Source organism: Gouania willdenowi, chromosome 8, assembly GCF_900634775.1.
Source record: "Gouania willdenowi chromosome 8, fGouWil2.1, whole genome shotgun sequence".
Taxonomy (NCBI): domain Eukaryota; kingdom Metazoa; phylum Chordata; class Actinopteri; order Blenniiformes; family Gobiesocidae; genus Gouania; species Gouania willdenowi.
Window position 1 is genome coordinate 20,619,759 of NC_041051.1, and position 26,813 is coordinate 20,646,571.

At 38.7% G+C, this 26,813-nt stretch overlaps 1 protein-coding gene across 10 annotated transcripts in view; it reads right to left on the reverse strand.

The window, feature by feature from the left end:
- Nucleotides 1–4,923: 4,923 nt before the first annotated feature.
- srcin1a (SRC kinase signaling inhibitor 1a) overlaps nucleotides 4,924–26,813 on the reverse strand; it is a 124,612-nt gene continuing 102,722 nt past the window's right edge. For 9 of the 10 annotated variants that reach the window (XM_028454690.1, XM_028454683.1, XM_028454681.1 and 6 more), the window contains 10 exons: nucleotides 26,530–26,690; nucleotides 23,185–23,360; nucleotides 22,055–22,185; nucleotides 20,899–21,046; nucleotides 19,388–19,685; nucleotides 18,999–19,260; nucleotides 18,768–18,907; nucleotides 18,045–18,197; nucleotides 13,757–13,885; nucleotides 4,924–5,405 (listed from right to left, as the gene is read on the reverse strand). In XM_028454690.1, the coding sequence (XP_028310491.1) occupies nucleotides 5,400–5,405; nucleotides 13,757–13,885; nucleotides 18,045–18,197; nucleotides 18,768–18,907; nucleotides 18,999–19,260; nucleotides 19,388–19,685; nucleotides 20,899–21,046; nucleotides 22,055–22,185; nucleotides 23,185–23,360; nucleotides 26,530–26,690 (1,604 nt within the window). In that variant the 3' untranslated portion in view covers nucleotides 4,924–5,399. The remainder of the gene's footprint in view (nucleotides 5,406–13,756; nucleotides 13,886–18,044; nucleotides 18,198–18,767; nucleotides 18,908–18,998; nucleotides 19,261–19,387; nucleotides 19,686–20,898; nucleotides 21,047–22,054; nucleotides 22,186–23,184; nucleotides 23,361–26,529; nucleotides 26,691–26,813) is intronic. The other variant, XM_028454682.1, reaches the window with a different exon arrangement.

Genomic DNA, 26,813 nt, shown 5'->3' on the forward strand with positions numbered 1-26,813 from the left:
GTATCAGTAGGTTTTTAAATTCATTTATCATTATATTCTAGATATATTTTCTGCAATATTTTATATCGTACTACTCTACAAGTGGGAGACTCGTGCACCGTTACTGGTGACCTCTCTGCTTGGGGTTCAAACTGAATCCATGGACAATCACCCATCGCCACTATCATCACATAACATCACAGTAAGACTGAACATGCCTGTGTCACACACACACACACACCCATATTAGGTCTCCTCCTCATCAAAATCCTCAAACACAGAATAACCTCCTTAGTTCTCACTTTCATCAGAGAAAACATGTAGACAACAATTTTCTAATCAACTGCATCGTGCAATTGCTTGAGACTATACATGCATTGTTTCATATATATATGTGTATATATATATATATATATATATATACCTTTGAAACCATCGTCATGGTTTATTATTAAAACATCTTTTTTTTTGGACATGACAAATTTGTTAAACTCGCTAGTAATAACTCAAATTATTTACAAGTCAATTTTGATTCTTTACTTTTGATGCCAAGACTTTGGAACGTTCACACATTCATGTAAAAATCTCATACACAAACTACTGAATTTAGGCTTGTCATAAAAAATAAAAATAATAATAATAAAAAAATGCTATAGTCAAAGTATAAGATAAAACATTTGCGACACCCAGCTTCACAACCTTCATCTTTATTGACGTTCAAGTTGATTTTTTAGAGCTTTTATAGTTTATTTTAGCTACTTGAAGCCACTCAGTGCTACGGCTGTGTCACTCTAAGCATCTTCACTGCTGTCCAACCAGTTCACATGCAAACTCAAAAGTTAAAGCCAAGTACATTTATCGAAGCAGCAAATCCTCTTAAGAAGCTTTCAGGACCATAAACCAATGGTTCCCAACCTTTATGTCCTAGCATGAGCAACCCTGTTTATATGATGAGTAAATTAGATTAGATTACATATATAACTTTATTGATCCCTTTGAAAAGTTCCCTTATAAATAAAAGTAGGCTCAAGTGAAGCCTCTTCAGTTTCCAGGGCAACAGTCAGGCCAAACTAAATGTGTATACTGTACACACTATGTTGACATGACCTTGTAAAATGACTGGGAATCTAGTCATTTAAAAATACTTTGTTAAAAGTTATCACTTATATCTAAAAGTTACATGTACTCTGGTTGGGAACCACTGCCATAAAATGACCTTTCACAGTAGTCACCCCAAATTCTGTGTCTGACCATCTTTGTTTTGTCTCTGTCTAATTATCAAGTACAGGATGGGGGTGGTGGTGGGGGGAGGGGGGTACACAAAACATCAGCCCAAAACAAACAAAAACAGTAGTAAAGTAGGCTCGCAATCAGAGGCACAAATCCAGCTGTTTTAGCCCTAAAGTGACTTTTTCACATTCAGGAAGCAAGAGCTGAACCAGTGTTTACAAAGACGAGGTATACACAAAAATACACAAAATTCAACTTAGTATTAAAACATTAAATCCCCCCAAAAGTTTAAAAACTACCTTCAGTGTATGTTACAGAGGCTACATTTATTTATACAAATATTTCAAAGCAATATAAAAATGTTCTGCGTATGAATAAATAATCTGTGTGAAATGTAGCATCGCTCTCAATGACTCAAATAAGAAAAATCCGTATAAAGTGGTCACGAATATATAAAACTTAAGAGATGGTGACATTTCATAGTATATAATTTGATCTAGGTCAACATATATATATATATAACATTATCTTCACAATTATAGTATCATACACAAACATCTCACTTAGATATATTTATATATCTATATATATATATTTAATTTCAAGTTTGCATGAGTTTTTCTGATTGCCAGAGGCGCCTACTGTGAGTGGTTGTAATGCTCTCAAGGCTCCAGCCATGCTGAAAACACAGCCAATGAACATTTGTCTGTAACTAATGTCCACAGAGCACCGTCACGCGATTCAGAGAGCAAGGACGAGGGGGGGGGGGGGTTTACATCTTGGACTAGACCCAGGGAAAGGAGCCAGGCGAGCACACCACCTCCCCAGCGCTCACATGCAGCAAACCTATCTCAGAGCGTTTCGGTGTTTGAGCGTGGAGCAGCATGAATAAGTGAATTTCTTTCATTTGACTCCACTCAATATGGATCCCCTGCTTGGCAGAGCTCCTGAGCAAGGCAGGGTGAAGTTTATAATCCGCTGTGCTGTGGGGTTGAGCACACTTAAAATTGGGCGTGTGTTCAGTCAAATACCGCCACTGCCACCTCAAACACGCTGCATTTCAAATTTCAAGTACTTTCGCCCTCTATTTTTTTAACAAAAAATGATAAATTATATGTTTCTGTATAGCTTTGGGTGCATCTGTCATCGCTACTGATCTAATACTGTAAGACAAGATCGTTCAACAAAGTTCTAGAGGCACTGGCAAAAAAAAACACCACACGATTAGAGGTCCTTGCAGACAAACAGGCAAAGAGTGACCTGCCTGGGTAAAACTGTCTGATTTTCTCTATTTAAAACCTTTCCTATCAATGACCTTTTGCACCTAAGACAAAACAAATGAAAGAGACAAAGGGAGGACCTGATAACTTCAGTACTTCTCTTTCTGGGCGTGCCTATTTCCTGACTGTGGGTGCAACTTCCTGTGTGGTAAAAACAAAAAGCTAAAAATGAAGAATTCTTTGATCAAACAGACAGCTTAACTTTTTTCTTTTACCCACCGAACACATTAAAACACCCTCCACTTCTTCTAACCTTGAACAACAAAAACCCTGAATACAAGCTATGTGCTAATCATTAAGGTATAACTTGATTTTCGTTTTCTGGAAAAATAAACCAAAAACAGATGGCAAATTTTTACAAGTATAATGACCATTTCAATTTAAAAATAAGCACTTTCCATCTGCTATTTCTGCTCTCTCTCACAGGAAGTTTTGCCCATAAACATAATCCTTTTTAAGATGAAAATCACTATGTTGGGTCTAGTCAGAGCAGTCCTAATGTTGTTCAAACAGTTGTAGCTAACACTCCTTTCAGCTTCAGCTGCTCATTGCATGCTGCCCAGTTCTACACAGATCTTGACGACACAGTTTTGATTTCTCACAAGCCTTCTGGAGAGCGAGTGCTTTATCTGTAACCGTCTACTCAGTTCTGTCACCCACAGCAGGAAAGTTAACAGCGAGCAGCTCCAGCATCGGAATTTCTTCTGTCTTTCCACACAAACTAGCTACTTACAGTCCTATGTGCTTTCACTGTATTGTAGATTTATAAAGCCAAAAGCATTCTTAACATTTTTAAAAAACTGAGGAAATGAGATCTAAATGATGCTTCTAATCTTGTGCTGGTCATATAGACTGACAGAGATGTTTTCATCTTTTCAATTTCCGTTTTCAGCATTGTGCTTATCGCCCCTAATCACATTTGGAAATGAGAAAGTTTAACAGAGAGGAAAGTGTGCTTAGTTTCTGCTCTTTCATATTGTCATTCTTTAATCCCTTTATATGGTTTCCATTCCTCTGAAGTCGAAAATTGCACTTAAAAAAAAAAAAAAATCGATTCACTGCAGTAAAGATGATTTTTGTTCTTCTTGAAACAAGCAATTAGGTTGAATAGAGTAGTGCCTGCTTATCAAAGAGTGCCAGATTAATCACTGTAAAATGGACTAAAAACATGTCAAGGTCAATAGAGTATTTTTATATATCAGCAGTGGTTTTTTTAAAAAAAATAACAGATATGACTCAAAATGAATCAGCGCACGAGCTGTGGGTGCGTTTGTGCTGTACAGCTTTACATGTGTGAGTCTGTGTGTGAGAGTCTTTGGAATGGGTTTCATTGTTGAGCTCTGGAATGAAAACATCCTGATTGTCATAATGAACTCATCAGTCCACATATTCAGACATGAGACATTTGCATTATACACTTTGTAATATAGATATAGTTTGTGTTTCTCCCATCTGTTTGTTTAACTATCCTGACTTGTGTTATACACTGCTCTATGTGCTTTTGGTCTAAAGTAGATCTGTAAGAAAAACTATATACTCATCATATCATTTGCTGTTGTGTTGATGCAGTTACATTAGAGTGAGGAATGTACACACAGAAGGGAAACCATAGCACCAGCTTAAAGTTTTAAACACATTGAATGCAAAGAAATCCACAAGTTCTCCTTTTGAACATCGAAACAACTTGGAACCACAATCATCACCTCTTTTTCCTCTTTTTTTCTTCTCCAAGCGGACTGGCACACTGTAAACATGTGAGCGACACAATCCTGAACACACGCACGACTACCACTTGCGATTATTGCAGCACTATTTCTATGATTGAAAGTTAGAGTCTAGGTACCTATGCCACTAATAACCCACAGAGAGTGCTTTTTAAAAAAATGTTTTTGCTGTCCGTAAATACATCCAGACCACTTCAGCTTGGAGGGGGGGTGGGGGGTGCCTCTCTGTACTGCAGGACTGCATGGAGACAACAGTGAATCTGGTTCAGCGAAGGAAAAGAGGCTGGATCCATCTATGCAGAATCTGTAGTCGAGGGTGAGTCTAAAAATTAAGGAAGGTGGGGAAAAAAATAAAGTCAACTGAATAAATGTCTGACATTGTTCGAAAAGATTTGCTTGCGTTGGGAAAGTTGGTGATGTTCTTGAATCCCATTCACTGGCTGCCTCCCTCCTTGCTGCTGTTGAGGCTACAACTGTCAATGCTGTGAGGTTTCAGAGGACCAGATGAGAGAGGGAAGGAATTAAGGAGAGTGGGAGAGGAGGGAGACAGGGATGGAGGGTTGGTGGGTGAGGAGGAAGAGGAAGAGGTGGCAGTGGGACTGGGAGAGGAGGACTGGCTGTTGGGCGGAGGCAGAGAGGAGGCTCGCTGCTCACGGAGAAGCCGGTGATGTCGGAGGGCGGAGGAGAGGAGTAGGGCCTCAGCGTTGAGGCCGGAGGCAGACAGGCTCAGCAGGAGGGCTTTAGCATGGCTCGGGGAGGCTGTCAGGGAGGGCAGAGCCCCCTCCTGGGAATACTTCTTCAGGCCAGTGGGGAATGCCGCTGCAGGAGATGCCCCTCGGCCTGAGAACATTCCCGATCTCATAGCGGGGAAGAAAGGCTCAATACTGCCACAGGTGTTGTTGATCCTTAAGGCCTTCAAGTGGAGCAAATACACAGGAGACACGAGCGGATAGAGCAAGTGTAAAGAGGTTGTAAAGGAGTCAAGGGGAAAAAAGTCTAAAAATGAACCAGTGCTCTGTCTTACAGCATCCTGCTTCTGTAACAGTCAATCAGAACCAAGCATTCACACATACACACACAGAGCTGAAGACGAGGTGAAATGATGGACTCTAAGGGTGGATGGATGTGTATCTCTGTAGTCACGGTAACAGGAGGACGCGGCAGAGGCTGGACAGGGACAGGCCGCTCACTGCTGCAGGGGTTCAGGCAGAAGGAGATGGACGGGCCGGGAGGTGCAGGATCACACGGGGTGACAGGGCGGGTGAAGGTTGCACCGCAGGAGTCAAGTGTGAGAACAGGAAACATGTGGGAGGAAGGGGAGGAGGGTGAAGACAGAACAGGAGACAAACACATCAGATCGTTACTCAGGTTGATCTCAGCATGTGTGATGCAAGACTACGACACAGTCTTTCATCCACAACATGATGTCCGAACCACTGAGGAGATGCAGACGAGTAACACTATGAATTACACTGCTCATCAGCTTCAGTTGACACTTGTTTTGACGATGTTCACTCATTTGTGTTTTACTTTCCCCCTCTATTTAACATAAAAGATTGAAGTTTGTTCTCAACTTCACCGTAAACACTTTGTTTGTTGACATTTTCGTGCATTGCATTGTGGGATGTGGAGTCTCTGAGATGCGAGCAAAGAAGTGTTTTTCCTTTATTCTGATATCACAGGGAATACTGGGAACAAACTAGAACACAAATGGTAAAAAACACAAGAAATCACAGTAAGAATGAAAGAGAAACATCTCAATGCATTAGTTTACGAGACTCCACATCCCACAATGCAAAGCACAAAACAATTCCGAAAATGCCAATGAGAGTGTTTACAGTGGAGAATAAAACAAACTTTTGAGCCTTAAACCTTCAACCTTTTCACTTTTTATTTGGAGTAAATTGTGTTTGATTAATTGAAGTTACGTGACAGTTATTAGCTCCACCCCTTGTGTGACATCATATTTATTAGCTCCACCCCTTTTGTTATATTACAATTAATAGCTCCGCACCTTGTGTTACAGTATGTCACAATTATTAGCTCTGCCCTTTTTGTTACACTACGTGACGTAATAGCTCCGTCCTTTTGGCTATGTTACAATTAATAGCTCCTACCCTTGTGTTACGTCACAGTTATTAGCTCCGCCCCTTGCGTTACGTTACAATTACTAGCTCTGCTTCTTTTGTTATTTTACAGTTAATAGCCCCACCCCTTGTGTTACAGTATGTCACAATTATTAGCTCTGCCCTTTTTGTTACACTACGTGATGGCCCAGGTGAGATTCGAACCGTTAATTACAAGCCCGCTTCCTTAACCACTACACCACCACAGCACCCTGTGTTACAATAGCTGGTGTGCACGTGTGGCTCAGACGTGTAACCTATAACTTTATTGAGCGTTGGGTTAGTTGAAGCAGACACGGAAGTCAAGCTAAACCAGCCCCTTCATCTGTCAGTAGCTGTTGACAACTGACAGCATCCATCCCCAAATCAGTTAATCATCCAGCTGATCATGTTCTATGCTTCCCATTGGTTAGAGTTAGTCTCAGCGCTGCATTTAAACCACGGCAACACGCCTACTTCTGCACGCTTTGTCTGCAAACGCCTTGCAACCAGCTCCTCCTCTTCTGTCTATTAAACACTGTTTTTTGTTGGCATCTAAACATCTGTGTTTCTGTTCCAGGGAGTGCTGCTGACCGCTCTCTCTGCTTATGCCTCTCCATGTAGCTCATTGAAAAGCGAATGGGATTTCCACGCAGCTGCTGGAAAGGGCAGAGAGTTTTCACCTTTCTCCTAATTTCTACTGAAGCACTGACTCAATGAAACCCAGAGATGGGTGACTTATCACAGCGTTGTATCTAATGATGAAATTATCAATATTCTGAACATTAACATAATATTTTGTGTATTTTGATTGTGTTTTGTGTCACTTTTTTGGACTAATTTTGTTTACGTTTGTTGTCAAATAGTTTATATTTCTTTCGTTATGTGTATTTCTGTTGTCCTTTTGTGTTTTCTGAATCATTTTGTTGTTCTTGTAAAAAAAATTGTGTTTTTTTTCCTATTTTTGTTGTTGTTTTCTGTGTTATGAGCAATATGTATTTTTGAAGTAACATTGTTGTCATTGAGTAAATATTTTTTTTTGTTTTGTGTATTTCTGTTGTCCTTTTGTGTGTTTTTAAATCATTTTCTGTTTTTTTTTCTGTCTTCGTACATATTTTTCTGCAATTTTGTGTATTTCAGTTGCTGGTTTATGTATTTTGGAGTTGTTATTGTATTTTTTTTCCCCGTTAAATGCATGCATGTTGTCGTTTTGTTTGTTTTTAATAAAAAATAATACTGAATTAAGGAATGTGAATGTGTCATGAACAGTTTAGGTGTTCACATGGGACTGATTATATCTGTAGCAGAGAGAAACACTTGGTTTTCAGAGGAGAACATAGCTAAAATTACTCTTACTTGAAATGGTCAAGTGTTTCAGGACGACTCTGGGGAATCTTCCACAACTCTCACACACTCAGAGGTGAACTCAACTCTACGCGACAACTTCTAACGAGAGGCCCAGTTTGTAACTCCTGCCACGACGCTGCACATTGGGCCATCATGTTTTAGCGCCAGTAAAAAAAAAAATGAGGCCAACCAGCAGGTGGGAAACAGTTGTGGGGCTTTAAGTGTTTCACATCATTATTCTTTGCCTGACCTGTGCCAAAGCCAATGAGGAGAAATTGAAGCTTTGAGCTGTCTGTTCTCATTCAGCCCAATGATTTGAGGAATCCGTGATGCTTGAGTGAGCAGACAGCCTTGGCACTGTCTGCACCATCAGAGAAGCTCAGTTAATTTTAACAACACAATTACCCCAGAAGGATCACATCTTAGCTGAGCACATAAAATAAACCTTTAATGCTGCTTTTTTTTTTTCTCTCCAATCATCACAGTAATGTATGTTGCTTTACTTACAGTGCAGGAAGGAAGATGACCAGATGTGTCAAATCCAGAGGTGAAAGTAACTGATTACAAGTACTCATGTTACTGTAATTGAGTTGCTTTTATGTGTACTTTTTTTGAGTATATTTCTAAATCAGTGATTTTACTTGTACTTAAGTATGTTTTAAAAGAAATAAAATTAGTTGTTACATTTCTACACCCAACACTTACTGAGTAAATTATTATTTCTTGTGATTATTTTTTTATTTCCGTTTCATGGACTACATTGAACATCATCAACACCCAGCCACTTTCCATGGTTCAGTTTATGGTTTCTACCTAATATGACACACTTGGCATGGTACTATTTTAAAGTTAATAAGTGTAGCTATACTTAGAGCCAGAATTTATGTTTTTTTTTTAATTTGGAATTGAATTCATTGGTGTTGTTTCATTTAAAAAATAATTTTGACAAACCTTTTATTTTATACAGATGCCTTTGTGGGAAATAAAATTGTGCAAGATCTCATCTCTTCCTTTTTAAGTTTATACTTATTAGCAAGGAAACTGTAGCAAGATTTATTACCAAAAATTAAAAGTGTGGTCCGATGTAATTTAACTACGTATTACTTGTACTTGAGTATTTTTTGTATGACGTACTTGTACTGCACTGTACTGTAATAGTACTTCTACTTAAGTAGGATATATCAATACTCTTTACACATCTGGTCAAATCAAACAAGCCTGTTGTCTTATTTGAGTTTAGTTTAAATCAATCAGATTTCTTTCTTAATTTAAAATGATGTAATGAAATCCAAACTTCTGAAATTAAAATCACATTTCTATATAAAAAGGCACTCATGGTACAGACACTCATATATGTACTTCATGTGTAAACAGGTATGAGGGCGAGGGAAGATCCCTGGGAAACTCCAAGGTGTCATAATTTGAAATTGAACATGCCCCTAATATGTTCTCGTTGTTTGACTGAGAGGAAAGGGGCGGGAAGCTACAACTAGTGAACCTAAGGAGAGTGGATGGTGAGGGAAGGATTGGGGCGGCGTTGAGGAAAAGCTTTTAAAAGCAGAGAAACCTTTACCTTCAGCTGAGAGTAGAGCAGAGAGGTCACCCAGGGAGTGCCTGTCTGATTGTTAGAACAATAACATCAGTCATCAGTGGAGGGAAGAAGAGTGAAAGGGAAATGTGGGTGAGGGCACGGACTGTGCAGTTCATTTTCATCAAGTGGCAACTCAACCTGATAGCATGAAATGTATACAGACACTGACGTACTGTTTTGACACTTCTGGAATAGTAAATGTTTATTGTATTACAGCTGTAATTGTATTATTTGACCCTAAGAAGAAGGGCAGGACAAGCCCAAAGGTGCTGAAATGGAGTCAAGGAGCTTTTAAAGCTATACGCAGATAATTCAGCAGCCAGGCTGATGATGATGAGACACTTTTTTTCTCTGGATGTTTGTTATACTGTCAGGATCTGTCCAGTTTTAGTCACCTGACCCTAAAAACCTACGTAATTTTCAAATTTTCATACTGAAAATATACATCTCTCAGCAAACTAGAGAAATATTGTACATTTCTGTGAATTGATGCTTTTCTTCTCTTGCTAGGTTCATTTGCATGATCATACACTATTGGTGTGTTTGACAGTGTGAATGCGATTAACAGTACTGTATAAAGCTTGGAGAAGAGATCATTTAAAGGTAGGGGAGGCGATTTTCGAAAGCTAGCATGATTTTGAATGTAGCCTCCCCGACAGCTCCGCCTTTACCCCCGTTCCCCCTCCCCTCTGTGCTCCGTCTGCACACAGCTGCTGCAGAAGAGGAGCTCAGCTCATCGCTTGTATTGTGTAGAAACTTCGTCGTCTCATGTCTCATTCAGCAGTAAGTAAACAATAAACTTTACCGCTATATATGTTAAAAAACGTGAATAAAAACTCTGTTTTAACTCTGTCAGCGGTGACGCGCTTTCAGTGTGAGCTCGTGCATGTGAGGGATCGAGAACTAGCAGGGAGACGTGATTGGTTAAAAAAAACGATTAGCTTTTTTCTATTGGTCGAAGTTATTACAGATTTACAGCTGCTACAGATGATGGATTTCCTTTTTCAGAGCACATAGGATCTTAATTTCTGTCAGGACATAAGACAATTTCAACCAAAAACTTAAAAAATGTATCTGGAGAAAATCGCCTACTCTAGCTTTAAGATGAGGAAGCATTTTAGCATTGATAAGACACAGATCATGATGCAGCTTTCTGTGTGATAACTAAGGGTATCAGATATCGGTCTGATATCAGCAAAAAAAAAAAACTAGTATCAGATTAAATCGGCCTGCATCTTAAAAATCCAGTATACTATACACTATATATTGTTTTTATTGGATTTATTGAGGTCATTTCTTGTTATTTACTTTTTATTTGTTCTATTCAACTGAATTGTAGTATTTTCTTATGTTTATGGATCCAGATTCTGTAACCCATTGGTTTTTCTACCTCTACCTGCTGTTGCTGAGTATTGTTCACTGTTTGAGTAATATCACGTGACCAAACCTTTTCTAACATTCCAAATAAGTAACAAAAGTATGTATGATTTGTGGTGATATCACATTGGATCAATATCGGTTTCGTAGCGGAAGTAAAAAAAGTTGTATCGCAACACCTATTGTATAGCTCAAGTAGCAGTAGGCAAATTAATAATTGGATGTTGAAGTATGAAGCCATTATCCAGGGCTATTTCTGTGAAAAGCTAGAAGCAAAAGTTTGAGTTCTGTGTGTATAACACTTAATTACCTTAATTACACACTGGCAGTGTAAATATAGTATTTTATGGACCAATTTACCACACAGGAAGTTGTACTTATAATTAGGAAGTAGTGTGCCCAGGATAAAGGTGTATACTGTATGTACTATTTGTCATCTTAATGATCCTGTTGCTTTATTCTATTCAAAATCTTTTTCTAAATTATCCAAACAATGTTCTGTCCAACCGCCCATATTGATACTAACTACTCTACTTGACTTCTCAGTCGTTTCAACAAACAACACTTCAAACCAGTGCTGCAGTGCGAAACAATAGTACAATCTGTCTGTCACAGATGAGTATTTGAAAATCTGCTGGTAAACTGTTCCTTTTGTTACTCGTCATGCCTCCCACAACTGCTTGGCACTTATGTCCCACGCGAACAATTAGCTTGAAGAGCCCACCGTCCCACTGAGAATAGGGCTATACATGCACACCACGGCTTTTAACAATGGCTGTTTTTCAAATAAAAGAGTTTAAGGACAAAGAGACTGGGATAAAGGAATTAATTTTGCTTTCATTAGACAAGTGTAGGCCTCCACTCATCCTGCAGATCGGAGGAAATGAGTGACAGTGAAAGGGAGAAAGTGGCACACTTAGCGGGAAAAAGTGAAGAAGGAAACGAGTGACACACAGGGGAAATGACTGGAGGATATAAGGAAGACTGTCCTCTTTACATTGAATAATCTGGGATTTCAGGGACTGCAGAGAGTTTTTCCATTTCTTTGTAAGTTTGAAACAACCGAAGCTTCTTTAATTCATCATTAGTCTGATCTCTGTCTCAGACTAACAAATCCATCTGTTTGTCTGCTTCAAAAGTGAACTCATGTCGGACTGCTACGTGGAAATCAATGGTGATGGGATTCAGGTACGGCTAATCTTTTATTTAAATTAAACATTAAAAAAGTTCACCATGCAAATAGGCAAAGTGCAGAAACCATGACATTTTCTGATTCCCTCGCGCTTCTTAAGCAAAAATTTAGTTTGATTTAAAACAGTAAACCAATGTAAAACTAAGAGTGGAGACATGTACTGTATCAGCAAAGTGAACACATTTGTGTGTATTTACAGTGTGTGTGTGTGGTGGTCGTGATTCTCAAGTTCTGAACCGTCACCTGGTGAAGGTTCAGAATAATGTTTTTAAGTCTTTAACTTCTGTCCAGGCATAAGTCATCATACATTCTAAAACTATAAAACTAAGTTTTGCCAGTGATTCAAGAAAATCTGACATAACTTGAGTCTTACCAATCCATGCTTTTGAACATAACAGAAGTTGTATCTATTTATTGAGAACATGCACATTTTCTATGATATTTCTTTAATATCATAGCTGTACTGTGACATTAAATGTAAAAAGTCAAAAAAAAAAAAAATAAGAAAAATTATTACATATATACCAATTCCAAATATTTTTTATTTATTTATTTATCATTAAATTGAGGTTTGGAATACCAATAAAATCCAAACTAATTAACTAAATTAATACATCAATTATTATTTTTTTTATGTTTAAAAATCTGAAATGTTTCTATGTAATTGCAGTCAGATACCAGGATGTTTCACAGTTTTTTAGAGGTCACATGATGTGTGTATAAAATATATGATACACTTCACGTTATGGATAATTCTGCAGTAGACAGAGGAGCGGTGGATGTGGATGTTGTTTAGCGAGAGGACAAATCAGTGCCGAGTGGTGCTTAAACTCTATGCTTGTGAAATGCACAGTGCCAAACATTTGAACATTCACTTTTAGAGATGCCAAGTGTTTTAACTGAAGAACGAGGCCAATGAATGTGTTTGTGCATGAAAAATGATGTTAAGCAACAATGAATGTAAATGGGGTGTAAACACAGATGCTTTCTTAAACCATGATCACTCTGTGTGGATTAAAGAGGACACTTTAGGGTAACACAATAAGGGTCCCTTAATTACCGTTAGTTAATGCATTATTAGGCATTAATAAACAGGTTAATATTATGTTATTAATAAATATAATGTAACACCTAACATTAAATAACATATCAGTAAATTCATTAATAAGCAGTTGTTTAACGTCTACTGCACAGAGTTCATTAAGAACTTAAATAAACTTTGCTTTGTGTTTTAATGAGAGATGATATTTAATTTGAGTGCCTTTCAACAGCCCAGTCAATTATACGCATGTACAATATTATTCAATTTATACATAAGTGGGATCAAGTTGATATTGTTTCTATTTTATATTGTGTATTGTTGGAATGTCAGTGCAAAATACATATTTCCATTTTTTTTTTTTTAATTCATTCATTCTTTGAAACATTATTATTAATTTATACACTTGCATTTTTTTTTTAATTTTAGTGACGTTAGAACTCATAGCCATAAATTAAATGGTACTAATAATTGGCATAAGCATTTCTTTCAGTGTTTTGGTTTTCTCATTTTCAGTTTCGGACAATCTAAATTTATTAATTATGAATAAGTAATGCCTCTTATCCTGAAATAGGACAAAAGCGGGTCTGAAAATGGATGGAAGGATAATAAGGAATGCATACATAAGGATAACTATTATATTTTGCAACTTGTTTTAATGTTACAATTAACTTTGAGCAGTAGACATTAATTAACTGCTTGGTAATGCATTAACTAATAGGTGATTTAATGTTAGGTAATACATACATTATAATGATTAATAACATTTATTAGGATGTTAATTAATGCTTATTATTGTATTAAGTGACGTTAATTAAGGGACTATTATTGTAAAGTGTTACCTACTTTGGATGCAGACACAGAATGATCAGACAGAGTTGTTAGACAGTACCTGCTGCTGGCCCTGAGTCTTCAGAGCGTCCTCTCGCTTCACCGCTTTAGTCTTGTCTGTGCTGTTCTGCTGTAGGTGCTTCAGTTTAGAGGCAGCTGAGGAAGGCGGAGCTTTGCCAACATTTCCTCCCTGAATGGGCGATAAAGGTGAGAAGAGGAAGAAGAGAAGCAGGTTATAAATCACCCCTTGGGTACACGCTACATGGCTTTTTTATGCCACTCCTTATGTGCACATCAACTCGGACAGTTTGACTTCGGCCATCAAATTGACCACCAGACACCGATGAGGTTTTAACATCTGAGCTTCAAGTGACTTTAGAAATCAATTAACCAGTTGACGGAGCACCACCATCCATCAGAGGAGAAAGACAGAGCAGAAGACAGAAAGGCAGCATCCAAACTGATGACACGTAGCCCGGCCTCACCACAGAATTCACGAGGCAGTGCGCTTAATGATCTCTCCTGCTGAGCTGCTCTGTTGACAGTCTCTGTTATGAACTCAAATGCACATTCATTGATCCAACAGAGCATCTCCATTGCAAAGCCACCAGAATCTGCATTTGGCAGAGTGAATTCACACATCTCTTTTAAAAATGTATGCATGAAATATAAACTACACCTGCTTCTCTGATGTACTGCATTCTAATGCCAAAGTTCTCATTAAAACTGAGCTGAGATGGTCTGGCAGAAAATCGTTTGTCAGGGTGTTTTTATTGTTGGCACCAAACATTAGACAAGAGCAAAGAAATGATGAGCGTGGCTGAAGTTGAAGTGATGAAATATAATGTGAAAACTCTGAAATCCTCCTCGGTGCCCAGAGGAGAGCTGGCTGGCTCTACTTCAGAGGGCTCCAACTCACCATGACAAAAGCACTGTCAAGTATCCCAGCAACAGCTATGAGTCTGAAGCTACACTAAAAAAACAGAAACATACTGTGAGCTTCCAAGACACCTCAGTGACAAGCGGCCGACACAGCCATGCCGTGACTTCTTTGGTAATTAATAATCCTTTGTTGTGGATGTTTGCAATGCATGCAGACAGTAGTAATATCATTGGTGCAGGGATAGATACATCATTCTTTCTCACATTTTCTTTTGATTTATTTGAGTAATATTACATCATCCCTTCTCCTTTGAATGTTATTCCTAGAGATGCTACTGCTTATGGTAACTTCTAGTGCAGTTAAAGAGGCAGCAGTTACTGAGTGGTGAATAAATTACAAAGGCAGTCTATTCAAAAAAATTGTTTTGCTCGTATTTTATTAATAATCCCTCTTTTGTATTCTATAGGGTCACTTGGAGCTAGCATAGCAGAGTACAACCTACAGGGCCAAAATTCACTCCTAAGGGTTAATAATTTAAATTCCTTAAATTAAGTGGTTGAACTGAACATGCATGTTTCTAAACTGCAAAAAAGAAGCTGGAGAACATACAAAGTTTCTCTCATCTTCAGTGCTGCTATAGTTTTTTGTCGTGGAAACTCTTTGCTAGTGTTTCAACAGTAAAAAGAAGTTAATAATATCCGTTAAATACAAGTGTTTAATCAATACTCCAGAGCTTTTGTTATGAAAAGAAATTGTTGCTCAGTTTAAAAAAGTGTGTTCTTGGCTATGAGTTGAGCTCCTAGAATAGATGTAGCGACCTCAGGAATGAGGTGGATAAAGCACTGCGATACTTCCAAAGAATACAAAGATGGTTTCTATAGAAACAGAGACAAAAAAGAAAGAGAAAATAACAGAGGATGTAAAGGGAAAGAAAAATAAGAAAGGGTAAAAATGTGAGCGCTACGTCTATGCTTTTTTTTGGTGTCATCAAAGCCAGAATGAGCCACACTCATAGTCAAAGACGGATAGATCGGTAACAGAAACCATTAGCAGATGTGGAACCAGCAGGACAGGCAAGCAGGAGGTAAGTCTGTTGTCTGTTCTCTCAGTTTGATTTCAATTTCACTCTAAATCCTGATTTCATTAGGGAGCAGACAGCAGAAGTTTGAAGGTGAAGTCCCAATAATATCCATCCATAGAAAAGACGACAAGAAGGAACATCTACATGACAAGCGTGAACATTGAACCTGGGTTGCTGCTGGTCTGAACGTTGCTGGTTTAGGTGGAACCAGTGGCTTCTCCGTCTGAGATGGTGGAGAGCTCGTCCTCTCTGCAGATGCATCATGAATCCTCTGTTCATCACGGAACAGCTCTGTAGTTGGATTGCCACTGATCTCTATCAAGGTGTTCTCCAGCTCTCGAATGGTCTCCTCCAAGCTGTCCAGTCTCTTATAGGTGCTGCGTTTAACATCTTTGGTTTCCTTTCGAGTGGAGGGATCATCATCATCGCTGCTTACTGCACAGTTTGTTTTATGCTGAAGTGACTGGACAGAATTTCCAGCCTCTATTCCATTCCTTGGAGCCTCTGGTAACAAGATCTGCTGACCTGGGTGAATGAGGGACTTAATTCTGGGTTTTGGAACAGTTTTGGGTGGTTCTCTGAGGACATGAAAGTGCTTGTGGGCCTCTTTGACTGATTTTGCCTCTGTAAAGGGCCTTCCACTTGACTGATCTTCACAGGCTTTTTTAGTCTGTGGAGAAATTATGTGAGTCTGTAGAGCGGCTCCATGGAGGCTGATCTCTTGGGCCTGATGGACAGATACGTGCCTTATCTGCAGCTCTGGAAATTCTTCTTCAAAACAACACTGTTCCTTTTGAGGAATGCTTTTATAACATTTGTCTCTCATCATGGGATTCAGGTTCGTGTAAACTTCATCATAACTTGTGAAATCTTGAGATTTTGTCTTCACTAAGGGTTCAATTTTAAAATCTTTGACAGGATGGTCTGAGGTGAGCGCTGTGGAATATTCAGTCAACACGATGTGTGGGACAGGAAACAAGTTGCTCCCCTATGAACGAAGAAAACACTTGAGATTGAAACCTCTTTGAATAAATCTGATAATAGTTATAAAGAGGTATATTTTCGGTTGATAAAAAGAGGGAAAAAGGTTAAAGGGCAAAGATTTTATCTTCGTTAAAATGGGGGCACATGTAATCCTTCAGGTAGAGGTAGAAAATGACACTATCGCCTAAAACAATATCATTTTATTAAATTCTTTTTTTTTTTTTTTTGCATTTCGCTTTATTTGCTGCTGCTCTGCTGCATGTCTCAGAGAAACAATAAAAAACACAGCAGGGTGCGACGAGAGATGTGGATGAAACAGTGATTTTATTTCTCTTCTGTAACGACAAACTCTGCAGCTCACGGCGCTCTGTTTACACACCTCTCATGTGGCCCCTCTTGCGACTGTCTTAAAGGGGCCACGTACTGGATGAGTCTATGCTTTAAAAACTGCTTTCAGCAACTCAGACCTGCCCTGAAAGAAGCCACACTACAGAAATTATTTGCACTTTCCGTCCCAAATGAGAAAAAAAGCCAAAAAGTTGCACAAAATGTTGACGCTGGTGATTAATAAAAGGTCATTTGTGGCATTTTCTTACAGTGACTTTGACACAGTATTGTTTTTTTTTTTGTAAAAAATTTTTGAGAAGACAAAAAATATCAAGTTTATATCGTCTATCGCCATTTGAAGGAAAAATATCGAAGTGACCGAGCCCTAATCAGGATTATCCTTGATGTCTTAGCTAAAACACATTTCACAGAAGGATCATCAATTAAAGAAAGTAGGGAACATCTGATTAAAAAAAATCAAAATAAGTAAGCAAATAATACCTGTCTATAAGTTTTGTGTGTAGAAGACTGTGAATACATGAGGTTTATAACTATTTATACTATATATAATTCTTATGGGATTGGTAAAAAGACACAAAACAATAAGGAATACATAGAAATGCTTTAAACTGGTTTCTGTGCTTCCAGATATCCCTTACAATCTACATAGCCTAAAGTGAATTAAAGTTAGATCGTCTTTTGGGGGCGAAACAATAGCAGATATCTTTGTTTTAATATACTTTCATTAACCTAGTCTGTGTTGAGGTCACAGGTAAACAGTAACACTGACATCAGCAAAGGCACACGCTGATGTTCTGGATCTAGTGTTAAAGGCTAAGAGAACAGAGCAGCGACACTCTGATTGTGGCTTTATTGAACAGCTAAACAAAGTTGTGGAGTTGAAGAACGATTATGATTTACATAAAATGTCTGCCACTAGTTTGTGCATATCAGCACACAGTAGTGTCAGACTGTAGACATCACATAAATAATACAACATGCTACGTTTTCAGATTGTTTTAAGACATTTTTCATGGATTCATCAACATTTTCCATAGCTTGTGTTGTGTTTACCTCTAATTCAGCCGTGATTTTCTCATCTACACGTTCTTCCTTTTCCCCGGAGGACAGAATGGGGGGTGTGGATGCAGGACGAGGGTTTTCAGACACGGTTCTCCTCAGTTTCATGTGAGGCTTCTGACCATCATTCTCTTCTGATTCAGATTTCTATGGACACATTATACATAGTGAGTGAGCCCATCTAGATTATGTTTTATATATATTTCTTACAATAGATCTGCTCATCATAATTTCAATTGATGGTATTTATCCTGGGAAGTAGATGTGGTAGCAGTTATGCCACACAGCAGCTCAGTCCTGGGTTTGATTGGTTAGATAACCTCTGACCTATAGTTGTGAAGTTTACATGTTCTCCCAATGCTTGAGTGGGTTTTCTTAAGTAACTCTCGTCAGACCAACAGTTTTAAGAGTTTATGGATTGTTGTTTTCTGCACATTCATCCTACATGTTTTGCTTTGCCAGTGGATATAAAAAAGACTAGAATCAAACCTATAACCTTCTAACTAATAGGCAGCATGGGCCCAAGTATGGGCATAAGTTATAAAATATAAATATATAAATATAAGAGAACATAATAATATATAATTCAACAACTTCCAGAATGAAGCAGGAAAGTTACTAAAATCCCTTGGAAACATTAGGTTTGTTTTGTTCCTTCAACAATAAGATTTCCGCCTATGCAAAAATATAATCACTATGACTTTCACTGTGACCTACCTTTATACTTTTACCAGGAATCAGTTGCTCTCCGCTACGAGTGATAAGACCCGGAGAAGAAGGGAAGCTCCGTCTCGGGGGTGGAGGGGGAGGTGACTTGGAGGGCTTTTCTGTGCGATACCTAGGTACTGTCAGCTCATCTGGAAAACAAAACACAATACCTCAGAGTGTAAAATTATCTTTTCAGGCAACATTTTAATGCAGGCTCAAGCTCGGATCTCCGTCTCCCACCAGAGCCGCGTCTGGATCCTCCTTCTTTTCCAGACAGCTTGTGCTGGGGCTTGTTGGCGCGGTGTTCTAGAGTAGCTGCACTGCTCTGTGGAGTCTGGGTTGATGGAGAGTTGGACGAGGTCTTTATCTGCTTAGCAGCAAATTCCAGATCTGGAATGGCCTTCATGAGCTCTGCCTGGGTCTCCTCCAGCAGTCGGTTGATGTCCTGGGCACTGTACTGGGTCAGACTAGCTCGCTTTTCCTCCCAGTCTCGCTCTGCTGCCTTAAATGAGAAAAGGTGAAAGTAAACACTTTGAAAGGAAAAGTCAATCTTTTTTTGAGTCATGTATCATCTGGCTTGGTTTTGGAAAAAGTAGAATTTAAAATGAGACTATTGAATTTCTTTGTACCAGTCGGACTTCCATGGAGAGAGCTTTGTCAGCAGCTCGTCGTTCCAGCTCCTCCAGAGCTTTGCCCTTGTGAGGAACCGGAGGATGATTGTCCTTGTGAGAGCCCGATGGATTACTCCGACTGAGACTGGAGTGAGGGCTCCAGTTGGACAGGCTGTTACTGCCTCCAAGGTCACTGATTGTGAGTGGGGGGCTGGTGGGGAGGTCGAAGTCCGAGAATTTTCTCAGGTCAACGTTGTGCTTTAATGACGGGCTAGAAAAGTCCCCTTGTTTCTTCCAGACGCCCTCATTGGCTTGTCTTTATGGACATAAAACATGGTTTTATTAGTCAACTTTATTAAAATGAATATCATATCCTATTAAATATTTACTTACTGGTATCTCTAAAAAATACAGTGAAACAAAGAAGATGGTCGAATTAATGTCAAATTAAAATATGCGTGACGTTTCTTAACAACAGTGAAGATATTGATGAAAAATGCTAAGAGGCAACGTGTTGTTGATACTATGAATGAAATTATTAAATTCAATCACTTATTTCTAAAAAAAACTTGCCTTTTTTAAGGTGTTACACAATCATTGTATTCAATGGTAATTAGCAACTTTGCCACACAAGTAAAAAGTCCTGACTAAGAGGGTTTTATTTGATAGAACTTTCATTGAACATTAACAGCTAGGGGTGGATTCACTGAAGGTTTAGGGGTATTAAAACGTGTGCGAACATCACTCCACGCACTAATAGGGGTACAAACCCAAAGGAATCAAGACTTAACGTGTTGTAAGCATCACAATGCGCCTACAATCCATTTAGCGTGTTTCCCTCTGATGAATATGTAAAGTAGGCGATCTCATAATGTGCGCAAAAAAATGCAAATAAATTAGTGGAGTGGGTGCACTGCAATTCATCAAATCTGCCTGTTTTTTTTGGACTGATAAAAGCAAAGTTACAGGACCTGACGAAACAGCCACATTAAATTAAGGGGAAAAACATTATTAGGTTTTAAAGTTGTTGTTTTTTTTCTTTGTTTATTTTGTTTTCTACATTATTAAATGTTTGTGCAGCAGACAGAGTTCACCAGGTTCCGATTGAACTTCTTCAAATGTTATTTTGTGCTTCTGTGGACCTCTCGATGTTGAACGAGCAAAATGCTAATTTAAATAGGGAGGTCTCGACCACGTCTATACGCGCGCACCTATTAATGCCGCAATGTTAGTGAATTACCTACAGCAGGTCAGGAAACAGAGCCACCAAAGGATTTAGGGACGCACCTGGTTTACCACCCTTTATTTCAGATGTTAGTGAATCCACCCCTTAGATTTTTAAATGACAAGTAATGTGTCAGAGACACTTCAGCCTCAAGCATGCAGTTTTTTTGTTTAGAATCTTGCACCATAAAAATGAAAAAAAAAATGTCTAATCCACTTTATATATTAAAGTGCATTTAAATGAAAATGTTTTAAAATAAAGTGTAGGTGCAGCCCACTGTCTGATGCAGGGTCATAGGTCATACTTGCGTATTGTGGCTAGGGTGTCCGTGATGCTCTTGCAGCGTTTTAACAGGGCGTCCAGCCTGTGTGGCTCTTCTTTCAGGAATTTCACAGCCTCTACCTCCACCCGGAGGACCACCCGCATCTTACTCTGTAGGCCTGGGAACTGATCTGTCGTCGACACAGAAGGACAAAGGGGTTATAATAACACGATCATACCCTACAGGTGACACCCAGGGGTGTTACTGGCCATCTGGCATAACGGGCCAAACCCGAAGTGGGCCAAACCAATCAGCTACGTTTTTTTTTTTTTTTTTTTTTTATTTTACGAGCAAGTGGAGGCAAACATGGTGGCCAAAAATGGTCCAAAATTGGCCAAAACATGGCAAGAAAAGTGTGTAAAGTGACTAAAATGAGCCAAAGGCTGTCAAGAGTGGTCAAAAATGGACAAATAAAGGGGAACCAGGTGGTATATAATCACAAAGGGTAGACTAAATGGACAAAGTGTGGCAATCAATAGTGCAAAAGGGCAAAAATCTGGAACAAAAAGAGGCAACATGTAGAGTAAAAAGGAAACAAGTGGTATTTACTGCACAAAAGTTAGGTTATTAGGATGAAAAGTGGCCAAAACAATTAAAGAAAGGACAAAAACTGGATAAAAGTGTCAAAAAGACATTTAAAAAATTGACAAAAATAAAAAAGGGATATTTATTGGCAAAAGGTAGCTAATATCTGAAAAAACCGTAAGAACCTTTTGAAAAATAGGACAAAGGAAGTTGCAAAATGGCCAAAGGCAACAGGTAAAAAAGGGTTGAAAAGTTTCTCCCTTTTAAGGTTTTCTGGGGGAATAATAATGAAAATAAGACATAAAAAGCCACATGTTGGGCTTCACTGACTTAATAACAGCTTCTACATGGTCCCAGTCCACTCCTGGAGACACCTCACATTAGGTCGAATTAATGTGATGAAAGCCTTTTTGTGGTGATCAAAGATTTTGCTCTTGAACTGATCTTAATGATCTGGTACATCATGAGGACAATTAACGCCTGATTAGGAGTTGCACCTAGAGGTGAGTGAAAGATAGTCAGTGCTTACAGAGTAATTAAACCACTATTAACTAACAGTATGGTTTCTACTTGTCTGTGCACAGAAGGTGGCCTATAATGTTAATAGACTCACTTTTCAGCTCGGTAAGAGACTCTCCCAGTTTTCTTAGAAGAGCTCCTTTCTCTTCCAGCTCCTGCACAGACACCAGCTTGTGGTTGACGGATGAATCTTTCTGAATCTCGTCCACAGACTTCTCCAGGTCACTGTGAAAGAACAGACAGAAGGCTGAACACCAGGGCTTTCACTGCAACGCCTCGTTTTTACAGCATGTTTATCTGAGAATGATGGTGTTCAAGGCTTGGTCTGCCAGTTCGTTGCCTACAACTAAAGTGGAGGCTGGATTGACAGCTGAAAGGAAGAAATGTGCGCTAAAGGAAAATATTGCTTATGTACCTCCATTCTATGCTTACTCAGCTCTAATGCTTAGTAAGTTGCAAGATGTATGCAACACTCTACCATCTTTATTTGTAATTGTCTAAATTAGAAATTAGAATGAAAAGAGATGCATTTAAAGCCAATAGTCGAACATAAAAAAGTTCATAGGCACGCACATCCCAGAGGATGACTGGGTGCTGTACTGGAAAAATGCTGACAAAAGTAGCTAGCAAAAGTGAGTCAGATATAGCTCAAAAAAGGCTTAATTAGTATTGTGTCTTTTGGATTAAAAATGAATACATAAATTTATTTCTTCTTTTTTGTAATTTTGTGGTTCTATATACATTACATGAATTTAACGATATGAATAATATATTGTGTTTTCGATGACGTTACCTTTATATGGAAATGCACCCATTGTTTGTGCTCTGTCTGATGATGATTGCGTGAGCGTTAAATATTACACGTTTCATTTTCAGACATTTCAGAAATATCAGTGGCTCTCTGAGAGATAGACAAAAGAACATTTCAGTGATGGCCTGAATGCTAAATCTAAATGTCGAGTAGCTTTCTGCTGTCGTTCTGCAATCACTTTAATTAGTTATTGAACAGTTTCACAACCCAGATCTTAATAAGCATCTTGTGCAAAGCCGGTTTTAATTACAGTTAGATTTTCCTCCTAACAACCTCTGAGCAAGGAGACGGTGACTGCTGTTGATACAAAATACTGACTGTGTCAATATATGCACAAAAGATTTCACTAAAATCCCTTATTATGTAAGATCAATGCTTTCTGGTTTTCAAAAGGTGGTCTGTGTGTCACTGACTGGAGCTGCTGGATGATGAGTTCCTCCTCATTCAGGTACTTGAGTCTCTCCTCTTCCACCAGGAGACGTTGCCTTTGCAGAGGATCCTCCTGCTTCCTCAGAGCATCGGCCACTCGCATGTTCAGCTCCACCTCTGTGCGTTTAAGCAGCGTTTTCACCGAGTCCTGGTTCTCGATCTGCTCGCACACGCACACACAATAAAGACAGTAACTTATGATGGCTTATTTAGTGCCAACTCATCCTTGTTCAAATTTTGACCCATAGTAACGTAAACCAGACTAATTTTAATAAAATCCTTTAGTATTGAAACACAACAGAGAGTGTCATCACCAGGGTTTGGGTCAATTACATTTTTCAGTTCCAATTACGTTTTCAATTATCCATGTTCAATTCCTATTACAGTAACCAGCATTTTTTTCCAATTACAATTATTCTTTATCCACAGAAAGTCAATTATAATTGTGTGTTTTTCAATTCTCAATTACTGAAGTTCAAGTACGATTAATCACAATTACTGAGCCTGAAATAAATAAAAGTTAACCCTCCTTTTGTGTTAGCTTTCTGTTAGCATCTTTGTAAAATACACTAAAAACAAATATCTATCATCTAATTTTTTCCCATATACTCGTTACCTTGTTAGTCTGCCTAATCAATTAAAATTTTGTTTTTAATATTTTTGGTGTGGGTGTCTGAGCCTTTTTTGTGTCAGTATACAAATCGATTTCAATTTTTTATTTTTTTTAAAAATGGTAAAATGTGGGAAAGATTGATATTAAACATATTTTAATAATTGCTGACTACATATGTGTAGAACTGTACATAGAACTGTAACATAGTTCCCCAGGTTTGTGTTCAATTATAATTGACAATTGTTATAGAATAAACTCAATTACAATTTAATTACGAGTACGACAGCAACAGCTTTCTTTTTAAATTACAATTACTATTATAATTGACCCCAACCCTTTCATCACTCGTTATTGTTATTGTTGTATTCAATATTTGTAATTAAAAAAAGGTAACAGTTCTTAAAGCACCGCTAAGATAAATCAAATATTCTGGCTGTATGTGGATAACATTTCTCGTCTCTCCAAACACAGAAAGCTGAGGGGCGTTGAAGAATAGAAAAGCTGCCTGTGACGGAGGTGGTGAGGGGTAAACTCTGCTCTGTGTGAAAGAAGAATATTCAACAGGACTCCTGAATGTAATACAACTCCCTGAGATGAAACTACATCCTTGGAAAAAAAATTAAATATTTATCAGCCTTATGCTTTTGATGTGAAGCGAGACAACAGTATCGCTAGCACTTGTTATTTACCCATGAACTCCCATGTTAGCTCGCAGCCGTGACACTAAACAGGAGGCTTGTTAGCAACAATCTAGAAGTCAACATTTCTCCAAGTAGAAAACTTGATGATTTATCTTGTACTGTTTTTTTCCTCTAGTGTATAATTCATGAAACACATTTAAAATCTAAGCTGCTGATCGTGATCTTGGACAGCCAAATCAGCCCCAGTCCAGCGGGGACCACCAGCATGTCCGAGTAAATCATCTTTAACTTTAACATTTTAGACATACTGCAGGGTGCTATCGACCTGCAGACACACTAAAGCGCATTAGGTAAAGGTAAAGAGTAGAAGTGCAGATCAAATACACATCAAAGCCACTGACTCTGCCGATGCTACAGCATAGAATGTAACCTGGATGATGGTCTTAAGGTTTTTGACACGTTTGCTGATTTAAATGAAGTGTCCTTTAAATGCAATGTGTGTGTGAATGCTGCAGAGGGGCTGTCAACACTTTGGTCACTATCAGTGTTCTTTTTTTATCATAGCTTTCATCGAGTACATATTTTTAAGTGTCAATAACTAGACTATGACTATTTAAACAAATGCATGTGAAGAATAACTATATAAAAATATATTTATAATTTATAATCACATCGAATCTGTCTGTGTGACATTAATACCATTAATATCAGGTTGATCAATGCTAATTAAATCTTTAAAAAATGCCTAAAGCAGAACTAAGTAACTTGCGCTGCCCCTAAAGGTCCCTTTTCGTTATGTCGTTGTTGTAAACACTCAGCACCCCCTACCGCCTGCCCCACCCCACAGCTACATGTGCACCTTTGCTCTCCCAAGACAGTTGCAACCATCACTAAAAAATCCTAATAAAACAGTGACACTAAGGGTGCTTTCACACATATAGTCCCATGTGACCATGTGAACAGTATGAGGAAGAGAGACAAGTAAAATAAATGAATGATATGGAGTAATATGGAAGGGAGTGTGGAAATGTGTGTGATGTGTGTGTTTGTGTGCTGACAAAGCGGCTCTGAAAATGGATGGATGGATAATGAATAGATGGATGGATATTTGTGTGTGTGCTGCCTGATGGAGCGCTGGGTGGCGAGTGTGTGTGCGTGCCTGTTGCCAGAGTGTGTGTGATTGCTGTGTGTTGCTGCTGAGCTGTCACTGCATGGAGTTGCTCCATTCCTCAGACAAAGGTCCTCTCTGCCTTTTTTTTTTGCTGGCTCCGCCATGATATACGTTTGACAAAAGTGAATTTGTAGACAATCGTAATAATCTAGCATTAGTTTGTATTGGGCTGTCGTAAAGCAGTACGTCTTGCCACCGGGTCGAAGGCAAGTGCTCTTTTCTGAGCAGAGACATCGGGGGGGGGGGATGAAAGACCCCCCAATCACCCCATAAACATTTTAGTATTTTAGTATTACCCTCACGGAGACTATGGACTTGAATGGTAAATGGACACTGAAGCAGTCTCAAAGCGCTTTACATATCAGCGCATTCACCCATTCACTCTCACATTCACACACCAGTGGGACAGGACTACCATGCAAGGCGCTAGTCGACCACTGGGAGCAACTTAGGGTTCAGTGTCTTGCCCAAGGACACTTCGACACATAGTCAGGTACTGGGATCGAACCCCCAACCTCTTGATCAGCAACTACCACCTGAGCCACGGTCGCTGAGAAGGATTTATGAAGGAAGAAAAAATTACTTATTTCTGCTTTAAACTCTTGTGTTTTACAATTTAGTCGATTCAATTTTTAACGATTTAGTCGACTAAAATCTTAATGTCATTTATTTGACTAAAACTATAACTGAAATATAATCCTGGTGAGTAAATTTGGACTAAAACTACTACTGCATTTTAGTCAAAAGCCTATGACTAAAACTAAATTAAACGTTGCTGTCAAAATGAACACTGGTCATCACTATCAGCCAACATAAAATAGTCATTAGCATTAGTTATGAATATTAAACAAACACAATCAATATGCTCACTATTTCAACCATTCAGGATTTGGACTAATTGTACCTGTGTCTTTCGTAGCTGGGTCAGCTGTTTCCGCAGGTCTGTGGCGTTTTGCTGCAAACCGTGCAGATGAAGTTGCATCTGCAATCGGCCCATGTTGTTCAGATGGCTCATGTTGGATGGCGGTGGTGGCATCAGAGCTAGAGGTGCCGACGGCGTGTGAGCTGAAGAGCAAAATGTAAGAAGTTAATGAAAAGGTTGATGGAAAGATGTGTTAGTTTTATCCAGATGGGAGATATAAAAGCCAGCAAAGGTGACACATGTAATACTCACATAAACCTCATTGT